The sequence below is a fragment of the Zonotrichia albicollis genome, chromosome 3, assembly GCF_047830755.1.
Source record: "Zonotrichia albicollis isolate bZonAlb1 chromosome 3, bZonAlb1.hap1, whole genome shotgun sequence".
NCBI lineage: Eukaryota > Metazoa > Chordata > Aves > Passeriformes > Passerellidae > Zonotrichia > Zonotrichia albicollis.
The window spans coordinates 98,608,806-98,622,734 of NC_133821.1; the positions used below are offsets into that span (position 1 = coordinate 98,608,806).

The following is a 13,929-nucleotide window of genomic DNA, read 5'->3' on the forward strand; positions in this document are numbered from 1 at the left end:
TAGTCATTCTGAGTGTACATGGTGGAGTTCTTTCTTTAATGTGGTGCTAGAGATGAGCTGGCCTTTCAGCTGCTCAGGAAAGATTTATATACCAATAAAGAAGAGATGGACGGGAATCTGTGTTAAGGGTCACGTTGTTATTTACAGTTTCTCTCCACATACAATTTAAACAAAGGAATCCAGATGATTAATGTTCAGTCTGTCTGGAGCCATCCCTTTTCCCATTAAGAAATTGAAGATGTGTAGGAAAAACAGAACCAGTCTTCTGTTCTCCTTAGCATAACAAATTCTTTACTGCTTCTCTGTATATCTTTTTTCTTTTTTTTAAAGGTATGACAAGTACATTTGAGTTAAAACTGACAGGCAAACTAAAGCTGCCTTTTGGCCTCTTACATGCACAGTATAACTTACTTGGTGCTCTGATATGCCTCCTTTTGTGTAGACAGCAGTGGACTGCATGATTCTCCTTGCTCACCTTGTCTTGTGACTTGCACCCACCTGTCTGCTATAAGCAGCCCCTTCTCCTGCCCTCAGCTCTGCAGCTGGTCCTTGCCTCTTCCCAGATGCAGCCCAGCAGTGTCAGACAGGCACAAAGCTGATAGCAGACTGAAACATTGCTGCACCTGTGTTTTCTTAGTGGGCATCTTGAACTAATATATTTTCTTAGTTGTTTCTGGAAGTCACTTTGCTTTTCAAACTCTCATTGAATTATATGCTTAAATGGTGCATTGTTAGGACTTTTGTTGATAAAATTCACTCAAGACGTGATTTGGTTTAAAATTCCATAAAATTTGACTGATTGCTAACAAATTGCAATCATACATCTTGTGAGAGCAGAGACTGTCACAGTGTTTAAAGAACACTTTTGTGTTAATGTTGTTTTAATGTAAGCCATAGATGAATGTAAGCCAAATGAATGGGTATTCAACTGTTACTTGATATGCTTAATCTACTTGATTTATAAAAAAAGTTAACTCTTCTGAACAGCAAACTATTCAATTTGATGACTGAAAATGTCACTTCTATTTTTTTATCATGCATTCAGAGTAGGAAATCTGTATTCTGAGATGTGGGATTTAACCCTGTACAACCAATATTTAGCTGATTACTATGTGTTTTGGTTTTGTCATTCATTCAGTCCTAGAGTAATCATTGTCATATGAAGAAATGCTAATCAAACAATAAAAACACAGAGGTTTAATTAATACAACTCTTATGAGGCTTAATGTAATAATTTTGTGATATGGTTACTAATTTGCAAATCACTGACAACTATATAAATCACGGATGTCCTTGCCTGCTTCTTCCACATCACCTTTTGTATTTTGTTCCAATTATACCAGATAGGCTTTCTCATACCATCTGCTTTTCAGTTACTGGTCTGAGTGATAGTGTTTTTCATCCAATTCACTAGAAGCATACTTTCTAGGCAGTGGTCTAAATGGATGCAGATATGAATCTGTTTAGCTGTCAGGATACAATAGCAGTAATAATAATATTGAAATTAAGCAAATGCATTGTGTAAGACAATTTTGAATTTTATAAATTAAAATATTTGTTTTTCCTTTTTCACATGAGAGCAGCACAGTGAATGCAAGATACCTTTAGTCAGTAGTTACCACTTCTTCATGCCCTATTTTCTTCTACAGAGTAGCATATACGCACTCCAGGACGTTCTCCAAAGCCCTTGGCCACCTTTTGTTGCTGTATGTTTGTGGTTGTTCTGTATTCCAGGGACTTGTGTGTCACTTTGCTGCTTTCCCATTGCTGTTTGGGAGAATGCAATTACCATCTTCCATTCATTGCATTTGTGGCTTGTGGCACTGGGGACTCTTCTGGTAGCCCCTGATTGGCAAAATGCAAAAGACTTACATCTTTTTTGATTTTCTGGCTCCAACAAGAATCAGTAGGGTTCTACTAAATGAATCCTGATCCACTCCTTGAAACTTTCAAACTGATGAGATATACCAAGTTTATTGACACCCACCTGTTCCACAGATGGAATGAAATGCATACCTGAGCATAGGGACCTATTTCTTGGGTTAAAATTGGTGTCTCAGTGAATCAGGGACTGTGGTAATCCAAAACTGTCACTGCTGTTTTGAACATGAGCACTGTTCAATAATTGTTTGCAATTGTTTGCAGCAATAAAGTGTGTAACTTTTATGTAGCTAATTGCCCTAACTGAAAAATCTGTATTAAAAATGGCCTAAACTGCAGCTAGTGTTTCTAGGCAATTAAAATGTTCCTACAAGTTCTTATTTCAAGTTCAGGGGAGCTTATTTAGTTATTAAAATCTTAGAGATTTGTAGTTCTTACAGTGTTTGGAAATAGTGCTTAAGGATTTAACTTCTGCTGCCCACGGTGGGAGAAAAGCCAGTTGTACAAGTGGTTCTGGCACTGGCAGAATATCTTTGTCTTGTGCAGGACTGTATGTGAGTATAAGTAGGTCATCGATTTGCATTCATGAATTCTACTGTTAAAACAGTCCTAATGAGCTATATAGTAGGTTATTATATGCTGAATTTAATGCAAAGGCCAGTTCTATGTCTTGTTAGTGTGCTTTTAACTCAGAGATATTCAGATTCTGGTCAACAAACCTGTTTGGCTGCTTGTGTTGTAGAGGTTTACTAGTAAGTAAAATACAATTTCAGTCCCTGGTTTGTGTTACACATAGGTCTGCAGTAAGTAGATACTGTTCCCTGTTGTGCAACCAGCTTTTGGGGTGATTATCTGCTTTGAAGACCAGTACCAATGTTGCCTGCTTGTAAGTGCTGAGCTATGTACCAAGACTGGTATTCCTGTCCTGGGTGCTTAATTTCCTTTGCTCTATAACCTGTTACAGTCTCTGTATTACCCTTTAGAGCTGAGCAATGCAGTCTTTAATGGGGGTGGAACTGGAACAGCTCATCTTGAAGTACCATTTTCAGCATCCAAATGACAAGTTTTGCACATAAGCACATATATGAAGAGAAAGAAAAATGCATCTGGATTTGAATGTTATGTCCTTTCCAGCTACCTCTGAAAAGTTTTACTTAGTCACTTAAATATTTCAACATTATACTTCTTATATGAAATGTATAGATGACTGGGGATGTGTGGACTACATCTGGGTCTAAGGATTCCTGTGCTTGTCCCTATACTTATGCTACAGTTATATATGAAAAAGTAAGCACCTTGATTCTTAAACCCATTTTCTTTTGTTCCCTCACCACCAGATCTATACACATCTTGGATTTTTGTGGGTCCTTGAACATTCTTGGACTTCACCTGCCTCTGCAGTCTGCCAGTTTCCCCCAAACATACTGTACAGTCTTTCTCCTAACTCTCTTTACTCTACTGACACTGGTTTTGCTATTTTTGATGTTTGTTTCCTTTTTGTTTTTTCCTGTCAGGTTCTAGACTATGTACTCAGCTTTCCTTTTTCTTGATCTCCAGCTGGCTTCTCTGGTTGGCACATTTCCTAGATTTCTTCCCACCTCTGCATTTTAGTGCATCTTTCAACCTTCCTCACTGTGGGGTGATTCTGGAGAGGTCATTTGCTGGGGCCTGTCTTTTGGCATTCAGCCCTTTCTGTAGCTGTTCCACAATCATTAAGTGCAAATACCAGCACACTCTGATGTTTTGTGGGCCAGAAGCACAAAGTTCCATTCCTTTGTGTCTCTTTTTGAGTTTTTATTTAACTTTGCATCTTAATGTGATGTGCACTCCAATTATCAAAGTCTTTGTCTAATCACTGATAATATTCCTTGGACTGCTTTGTAAATCCATTATCTTATTTTCTTTCAAATGTTTCTTGAGACTGCTTTCTTCAAAGTTAATAAATTAAGTATTTACAGTAGGCATTTTACTATGAATGTGTCATGTTTAACTCTATAGCAGTTTTCATTTGTGACCATAGTTGCTTCTGCAGATTAGCCCCCAATATGGAATTTTCACTGTTTAAGTGATGTTTTGCATCAGCTTTGTTTGTAGGAGATTATGCATGATGCACACACACACAAAAATCCCGAAACCCCTCTGTTCTGTTTCAAAAGAAAATGGAAAATTGTCAAATTTGACTCCTCCTATTTGGATACATAATCTTACAGTCAGATATGCAGATACTTAGGCAACCTTTACCTGTGTAGTCATTTGAGAACCCCTAGATTTGATGCTGAACAGGCAAGGAAGTTAATTTACTGGGGAAATCTAACCTTGCACACACTCATGCTTAAAGGAATGTGACTTTAAAGTTCAAATTACGCTAAACTATGAGTTTGAGTTCCTAATATATTTAATATCCAATTCAATGAGAGACATAAAAGGCCCAAAAGATCTATAATTTCAATTTATAGTATTTCTAATAATGAATGAATTATTGTATATTTCAGTATAAGGAAAGACTAGAGGTAAGATCACTACTAAAATAAATTGGTCACTTTGTGATTTATTTGTCTGTCTTTTCAAAATCTCTTAAAACTGATATTCTTGTTGATATCAGCTGCTCCTGACTTGCTGACTTCTGTTGACACATGCTGTCTCCCTTCCTAAATCACATGGAGTATATTCTATGGTGTATTTTCAAAGGAAATTATTATGAACCTTGAGCAGTAAGTTTCTTAGAGCTAAGAAATTTTAGCTCAAGTATTCTGATTTTCTTTTGATCCTTACAATAGTCAATGGTATGAACTAAATACAATATGGACCTATAAAATGGTGATATTTCTGTAATAGCAGTCAGTTTACACTGATTATAAGAACTTGTCTGTTTTATTTCTTTTTTTAATTCTACAGATGTATTTAGTGATTTTTCCAGAGGGGACTCGTTACAATCCAGAAATACCAAAAGTCATTGCGGATAGTCAATCATTTGCTGAAAAGGAAGGTAAGCAAAAAAAAATTTAAAAGAATTCTTTTGTTACTGTGCTAACATATATTATATAAAATTGTTACGTAATATGAAGATCATCTCACTTAAACGGTGATGTTTTAAACCTGCTTGGTATTTAAAGCTTTAGAATAGTATAAACTACTGTTTTGCTTACAGAGTAAGATTAAGGTAGTTCATATACAGACATTTCACACATTTTACAATGTACAATAGTAGCAGTACTCCAGAAGGCTCACTGCAGCTTCTACCTATAGCTGTGTATTTACTTACCTTCTTGCTCCTTAAGGCTGTAGGAATTGCCTACACTGAATCAGGGCACTGGTCCATCTAAGTTGATATTGTAGCTCCAATTGCAGTTGTTAGTCAATATAAAGAATATTTTGCATAAAGCTTGTTGTGCCTTAAAAGAAAGAGTCTTCCATCATTTCACTTTTAATTAGTGTTAGTACTCCCATGGCATTTTGGTTTTCTTCCTCTCTCACCTTCCTGTCTCACTGTTCCATGGTCAAACTTTATTCTGGAGTTGCTTTGATTGTTGGCATTGTCTCTATAACACAGATGGAATTACTTCATCTTCAGAGAGGCTTGCAGAAAATCCAAGAGTCCCAAGATTTTTCATACTTTCTCACATCATATGCACGTAAACTTTAAATCCAACACTTCAGTGAGCATGTTTCCTGATTTTGTTTTTTCCTGTTGACCAAAAGTGAAATAATTCACTCTAAAAGTAAACAAAGAATAACAAATAGGTCTGGTAAATTCATCTCTGTGACACACTGAAATGAATTCACAAGTCTGTGAATCAGCCTGGTGATATAATCAAGCTATTAAGTATTGTTAGCTCTTGTCCAAAAGGATATATGCTTTTCTTCTTGGGAAGAATGGAATTTGTTTGCGTGTATGAGCAGGAGAGCTGAAGTCATAAAGTATTTGTTCATAGCTTCAGTTTCCTGTCGGAAATGAAAGTCAAATGTTTCATTTAGGTTGGTGGTTCTTTGAGAGTTCAGAGGGAGGGGGCTGTTTGATAGGGTTTTTTTTCCTCACCTTCTTCAGGGAAAAGGCTCTTACTGTTTTACTATTATTTTATTTCACCTTTTAATTATATCTCTGCAGTCTGCAAAACAGTAAAACACTGCTTTTGTGCTTTCAGAGCACCTGTTTGTTTCTTGTAATGGTTTTCTCTCCAGTACTGGTCTATTTTTATTTTGCAACAATTACTCCTTTTAAAAACTCTCACGACAAATAGTTATTAAACAAGAAGTATCTCCAATTCTGTTGCAGAATCCTCTTGATCTCCTTCTCCCTACTGCTAAATTATTTTCTTGTTGGCCTCTGTTCCCACTTTTTATGTGGGGAGGATGGGAGGCAGTCTGTGCTCCCCCGGGGCTCTGCTCACCTGCATGTCCACGCAGATACAGATGCTCAGGGGAACTGGAGCATCCCTCGTGCAGGTGTGTTGAGAAGCAGGAGCCAACACTGAGAGCAGAACCAGGCTGTTCTGAGGGCTGAGCCTCGAGCACGTGCCAGTCCAGGGCACATCCCAGTACACCGGGAGCTGTGGGTGGGGAGCTCCACGTGGCAGGATGTGATCCCAGCTCCCCAGGGTCCCACCCTGCTGCTGGGCAGTGCTGCTGGCCTTGCCCTGGGGCTTGCCCTGAGCAGCCCCAGTGTCCTCGCGGTGCTGGGGCTGCAGCATGGGAGCGCCATGGCCACGGGCAGGCTGAGCCGCGGCTGCGTCCCCGGGAGCGCTTGTTACTGAGCTGCTCAGCTCCAGCAAACACACCTTGCCATGCTTGCCCGAGAGATCCCAGAGACTTCTCACTTCCTGCACTTGTAGGAAGGGTAAAAACACACAGCAGTTCTGCCAGCCAGAGGAATGAGGAGGACATCTTGTAACTTACAGTTTAAATAAAATTGCACGTCATTCTTTGTGGGGATATAATGAAGGCTAATAATTTTAGTCTTGTCATCTTAGTGTATTTGTTACAGAGCATGGTGCTTCAGTGTGGGCCTTACTGACAATAGGGGAATTTGTTTCCTTTTTTTTACTTTGAAATGATTTTTTTCCCTACATTTTTGCTCAATTTTATGTTGACAAAATACTGCAAGTCTAATATTGGGAAAAGTGATTTAATTAAGAAGAATTAAACTAGAAACCAATGTTAGAACCAGAGCTATTACCCCGAAAGATAACAAAGCTATTCCTAGAGCACAAGCATAACTCAATTTTTATGATGCTGTCTGAAATACTGGTTTTGACATTAGTGTGTTTATGTGTTTTAGTAGTTTTGCAGAGAGGAAGTATAAAAAGGCTTTTGTGGGATTTTACTTTTACTCTCTGTGAGCTGCATCGTCTTCTTGAGAAGGCACATAAGATTCATTGGTTTAGGCAGAATCCTTGGGCTGAACTTAATTACCTGCTCTTAGTGGGACCAGTTGATGAGCTGCATCTCATATGTTGATGTTCTTTTTAAGTTTTGCATACAGTTACTGACTCTTTACAGTTGATCCTAGAACCAGTTCAACAAAATGAAATTTAAAATTAATTTTTGAAAAGCTGATATTGACATACAATGAAGTATTGTGACATACCTGATTTCAACTATGGTGTGTTCACTCATTGATATGAATATTTAAATAAATCTTAACTGTCTGTGAATAGGATGGAAGGATATCAAGCAGCAAAAAAATTAAAACTCTAAACCCTTGAAAGAGAGGCAGCATTTAAAAATACCAATAGTAATTCATGTTACAGTTTGTGTTCTTCTTTATGAAACAAGCAAATCAAACATACAGGGTGGATCCATTGTAAGCTCTCTGCAGTGAATTGAATTCAGTCAGAATTAGCAACAGAAAGTTGGTTACTTCCAGGAATATTGATTTTGTGGTGATGAACAGAGAATGTTGTCATCTAATGGCAATGCTAGTACCTCCAAAAACTGAAAGATTACTCACACCTTTTAGAAGTGGCCAGAAGATTCCCTCAGATCAGCTTCTTACCTGGGATAGAAGGTAAACTCAAAATATGTTTGTTTGGTTGTATTGGGAAAGAAACTTGTTGACATTTAAAAATGAAAGCAAAAGTCTCTAAAACTAAGTTACTTCATTATTTGTAGTAGGATTAATGCAGGAGTTAATCGTAGAACAAGTTGAATTTTGTAAAGTTAATTAATCCAGTATTTATGTTTTTTGCCCAAAATAATAGTATTTGCTGGAATTTTACAGCTACAGCAAGCTACATAAGCCACGTGTTGCCACAATATCAGATGTAGATGTGTGTTAGGTTTTCTCATTTCTGGTGGAGGCTTCCAAGCTAAGGGGCATGTGTGCCATGTAGCTGGATTTGAGCCTGATACACCTCGTTGTCCTCTCCTGGCACAAAGTAGGTGCCTGGGTGAGATGACTCCAGGAATTGCTACCAGGATGGGCACTCCCTCCATATTTCAGTATGGTTAGTGACTCCCATGTTTGTAATGGTACATATTGCAACATTCCCATAATCGAATATTTCTTTCTCTTCTCTCTCAAAGAACTAAGAATATGATGGCATGGGTTTTGCCCCTTGTCTTCTGAGCTTTTGCATTGCAATTTCCAGTATTTAAGTATATAGTCAGTAGTCAAGTTTGCTTTTGTTTTCCACTGTGTGGGAGTGGTCAGCCAACATGGTTCCTGTCTTCAAAGTCTGATGCAGTCACTCAGCTTACATACTGGTGATGCCTTACAGGCTCTGTTCCATGGGTTTAGAAATCTTAAAAGTGCAGGACTTCTTCTCCACTAGTCAGTGAGCTCGAGTTGCTGAGTCCAGTCTTAATATATAGGTGGGACTCATTTTCATAAGGATTTAACTAAGTTTGTCATAATAATAGAAGTGGTAATTTTTATTGGATCTATTTAATTCAAACTGTAAATCTTTTAAGCCTGGGTCTTTTTAATGATATTGGACTATAGAGAAAAATGTTTCTAAACCCTGTGATACACATGATTTTTTTTTTTTTTTTTTTTGGTGAACTTCTGGTATAAAGTTTATTTCATTTGTATGTAGCCAAAATATCTATGTGTGGATTTCTTATCATTTTGTAGTAGTCAGTAATAGAATCACAGAATATGCTGTGTTGGAAGTTACCTATCAGGATCATTGGGTCTGAATTGTTGCCCTGCACAGAATATCCCAAACACCACAAATTTCTTTGGTTTAGTAGAACATTAATTCTATCAAGATGTTAACATTTGGCATTTTAAAAATTTGAAAATAAATAGAAATAATCCAAAGCCCTCCTACTCCTAATATTACAAACTTTGAAAAGGGATGAGGAGCTTCTTAAATTTAACTTGGCTTGTTTTTGCTGAATGAAGACAAAACAATCTTCCCTGGTGAAAGGCGTTTTTGGAATTTTGTATTAATGTTCAATTTCTTACAAAGGTCATTTCATCAAGCAAATATTTAAGGTATGCATTTATTATCTTCTTTGGTTTTATGCAGAAAAGTCGCTAATGTAAATATTTTTTAATGCTAAGCTTAGCTTGACAAATATGCTTTCTGCTAAGATGTTTGTGTATGCAGGATATGCTTATCTCAAAATTGTTTTACAGGTCATGTAAAAAAGAGGTGTTTCAATGGAGCAAATTGAAAATGTTTTCCCTTCTAGATCTTGGCATTAGTTTTCAATTGTACTCTAAGGCAATTCAAAGTATTCAGTATCCTTAAAAGTTATTTGGAATTGTCTCTAAAGAAAATAGCTTTTGGTGGTATTTATTCTACACTTTCATGAAAGCAGGCTTGGTCTAAAAGTGCTTAGTGAGATGTAGACAAAAAAATATAGTTTTATAAAAGAGTAGGTTATGGACCTTGAGTAGCATTTGAGACCAAGCATTAGAATGAAGTAAGGGTCTGTGTTATTAAAAGCCATCCATAGGAAATTAAGATAGGAAAACAAGAAGCTACATTGTATTTCTGTAAGTAACCATCTTGGAAGAAAGTGTACCAATATGTGCTGTCTCCCATGTCTTGCTGTGGGCTGGTCATGCTCTTCCCGTGGAGATTAGTTGCATTTCCTGTATACTTTTGTAACAAAAAAACAATTTTACTAGTGCATGCAGTGCATGCTATCACCTGAGTCCTGTTTCTGTAAGTTGATGGAATACTAGCATACAAATGGATGAGCTCTCCCACCATTTGTTACTTTTTAAGTCTAATTATGGATTCTGGTTTCAATATGTAAAGCTTTGAATCACTGGAGGCATTCCAGAAAGCTGGTGGGAGCTCAAGAGTTGGGTGAGTACTTGGGACACTGCACATAACTGCAGAGCTGCAGTTTTTCTGTCTAATCACTTCACTGCACACACATTCACATGAAAAAGGAAAGATCTAATTGTTCTTGAAATCAATTCATTGGTTTTCACCCTGGTTTTAGTTTTTGTGTACGTGAAAGTTGAGTTTCAATACATGGTTTCATGGGGAGAGGAGAGAGGTGTGGAGACCTCAAACTGATTCTGACATCCACTTTCAGTGAGTAATTAACTTTTGTTGATGAAATGTGGTAATGCTGATGTAATACACATAGAGTATTCTTAAATTAGAGTTGAGAATTTTTACTGTTTACTTTTTCAAATGTGGTGTGTACACATCAAGGGTAGAAATATAACTAACAACGTCCAACTCTGAAAATGTGAATGGCCTGCCTGTACTGAACCGCTCCTTGAGTTTCTGACCTGGATCAAGAGGATGGCAATCTTCTACACAGAGTTTTACTTAGCTCCTATTTTATATTACTTCACCCTGATGAAGTTAGATAAATGATGTTTTGGTTAGTGTCTCTTTGTTATTTTGTGTTTAGGTGAAAAAATCAGTTCTATAGATGTTAATGATTTGGGCCTTTGTACTTGCCAAAGTAATTATTTTATTTCATTCAGTTTTCTTGCAGACTTTCTGATGTAATTCTGCATCACAATAATGTAGTAAATGGATGATTTTTGAAGTATCAGTGCTCATCATATTTCTTCAGATTTCCTTTTTTTACTGTCTATCATTCAAAAGTTAGAAGAGCAAAGCTATAGCTTTTTAAGGTAGAACATTACAATATTACTAGTATCTAGTTCATTTTCTTTGGCATTTAAAATAAAATCTCATGACCTTAAATACTTTGACAGAGGGTCCTAACTGTGTTGCACAACATTAAAAACAGTTTAAGCACAGTGTGTTTTGTGAATTGGATGCAGGCAGCTTGCCAAGGTAACTATACTGTAACTACTTGGATTTAAATTCTGTTATGTTGATTTTAGCAAAGATCATAAGTAAGTGCAAGAATATGTGATAATGTTTTTATAGAACAGATTCTTTAAAAGGATGTGCTGAACTGGTGTTTTTGCATGTTTATCATGCACTAGTGTTTCTGAATAAGGGATTATGTACTTTATTGATTTAGATACATACTCATATTGTACTCAAACTCTCAAGAGCACGCTGAGAGCATGTGGAATAGCAGTGGCTCATTTGCACTTCACAGATTGTCACTGACCATCTTCATCATCGGAACTGGACATAGATTAAAAAAAATAGCAGTTAATAGCCATAGATACCTAACTTAATAATTTGTCTAGATGGTTCAGTTCTCACAATTATCCCTTTTTCTTATTCACAGAAATAGTTTGGTGAAGGGGAAGATGAGTTGGGCAGGAAAGGAATGACAGTGTTTTTAGAATATGTTTGGGAATTTGGCTCAGCAAGAGTTGTGTTGATTGTCATGTCCACACTAATATCATTGCTGACACAGCACAAGAATATTCAGTGCTTCATTTACAGAGTAAACATTTTGAAACATAACATAATTAGCTGTTTGATGTAACAGTTCACAAGCTAAGAAAACACTACCACTATGTTATGCTTCAAAATATTTACATGATCCATATAACATTTTTTATAGACAGTTATCACTATTGCCGGTAAGGCATGGAACAATGGCTTCAGAAGGAGTGCTGATAAAAAGTCTTTTATCTTTGTATTTAGACAAGGAGATTCTTAGCAAATATTAAAAAATCAAGATAGTGATTTATATTGAAATGATCAACTCTTAAGGATGTTAAGAGTGGTGTAGAGATGAGCATTATCTTACAATGTTCACTAGATATTTCCATAAAGTTAGATCAAAGTATGTTTTATCCAGCAAGGGAGTTCAGTACAAAATCAGGACATAATATAGAATGTTTTGAATTGATTTAGCAAGAAGAAAGGTATCAAAAGCAATAGCACGATACTTTGGTTCAGAAAAATTTCCTGTTCACCCACCAGGAACCAGTAGATTCACCGATGGATGGTTCTTTAAAAATGGACTGAAGAGTACGCCAATGAAAAATAGACTAGAAATGAAAAGCCACAATTTTATTCTGATACTTCTGTTTGAGAAAGATACACATAGAAAAATACTGAAAAATTTTACATAGCATGTTTTTTTCCCCTAGAATCCCTTTCAAGTAAATGTGGAAGAGCTGTGTTCAGGTGAAGAAAAGGTTTTGGGTTTGGGCTTATTTGCTTGCTGGTTTTAATTTTGCAAAGTCATTGTATATTAAAATTCTGGTAAAAGAACCAGGTTTTTACTCTTGAGGTCAATGTGTATTAATGTTCTTAAGTATGCTCTAAGTGGAAGTGGTCAACTGAAGTAAACATGGATAGGAAATACTGTTGTTAAGATGTGTGGTGTGATGCTAAACCTGATATTCATGTGTCCTTGACATACCAATCTCTGTGGCTTGGCCTGGAAAAGTTAAAAGTTGATTTCTGTCACTAAGAGTTTGTCAGTAGCCAAGTCAGTTGTAACAGATTGTTTGCAGAGAAGCACAGAAGATTTCCTCCTTGGTTTTGGTTCTCAGTGCTGTATTTTGCCCCACTGCTGCTAAGATTCTGCTGGGATAGTAAGTAGGTTAGGATTCAGTATGTTCACTAAATTGCTTTGTCCCTGGGAAGTAAAATGCTGGATGTGCACTAGGTGTGCTTAAAATTCTCTGTGATTATCTTTTTCTGATATGGAATTTCAGGAGGTGGTGCTATATGTATGTTTAGTATTTCTCAGATAATTTGCTCTTTTTTTCCACCTCAGCTGGACACACATAAACAGTAAAGAGAAGTGCTGTGTCATCACTCATGAGCCACATTGAAACCATCACTACTTCTAGTGAGGAGTTGTAAAAAGGGGCCCTCTTACTGAGCAGCCTCCCTATTGTTAATGTCCTTTAGGATTTCTATCTCATCTTCTACATATGTTCAGTAGAGCATAAGCAGTGAGTACACATGCACAGTCTCTCAACTGAGAATTGAGATTGAAAATAAACCTCTTGTGATTTTGAATGGAGATGCTGACATTCCTTGGTGTGATGTTCCTTTTGTGGATATAGTCCAGTCTAATTTCAAACACTGTAGTTATTTTTTATTTTTTCCCTCTAGGACTTGCTATATTAAAGCATGTGCTGACTCCACGGGTGAAGGCGACTCATGTAGCCATTGACTCCATGAAAGAATATCTGGATGCAGTGTATGATGTGACTGTGGCTTATGAAGGTACTGTGGACCACAAAGGGCAAAGAAAACTGGCTCCATCTATGACAGGTGAGTTGAGGCTTATGAGACATGCTGTAGCTGTTGTATGCTTGTTTATATACAGAACCAACTTCAGGTGCTTTGAAATGCTCTGAAGATAATCTCCACAGCACTTCAGCCATCCTGTAGCCCCCTGGTAGGGCATTGTTTTAATCACTGGGCTTTTACAGGAGTTACCTTTGACACCTCTGCCCTCTGCTTCCCTATTCCAGTTCTACATACAAGTGCCCTTTGCAGTCAAAAGGAACTTGGAGACATAGGCAGCAGAGTCCATTTACCTTCATGTTTCTTCTAGCACTGGGATTTGGCATCATCTTAAATTCTCTCTCGCTTCCTCTGCTGTGCTACGTATGTATACATGTACACATGTACATCTAATTGCTGAAGTGCACATATTTTAAAGGTAAAATGCATAGCAGTAGTATTCTACTGACAAATTTTCAAATTGCTGCACACAGCCAGTAATCTT

The 13,929-nt window shown here is 37.0% G+C and overlaps 1 protein-coding gene across 1 annotated transcript in view; it reads left to right on the forward strand.

Annotated features, from left to right (window-relative positions):
* AGPAT5 (1-acylglycerol-3-phosphate O-acyltransferase 5) overlaps positions 1-13,929 on the forward strand; it is a 54,422-nt gene that overhangs the window by 23,248 nt on the left and 17,245 nt on the right. Inside the window, exons 5-6 of the mRNA XM_005495968.4 lie at positions 4,777-4,867; positions 13,308-13,469. Of these exons, the coding sequence (XP_005496025.1) occupies positions 4,777-4,867; positions 13,308-13,469 (253 nt within the window). The remainder of the gene's footprint in view (positions 1-4,776; positions 4,868-13,307; positions 13,470-13,929) is intronic.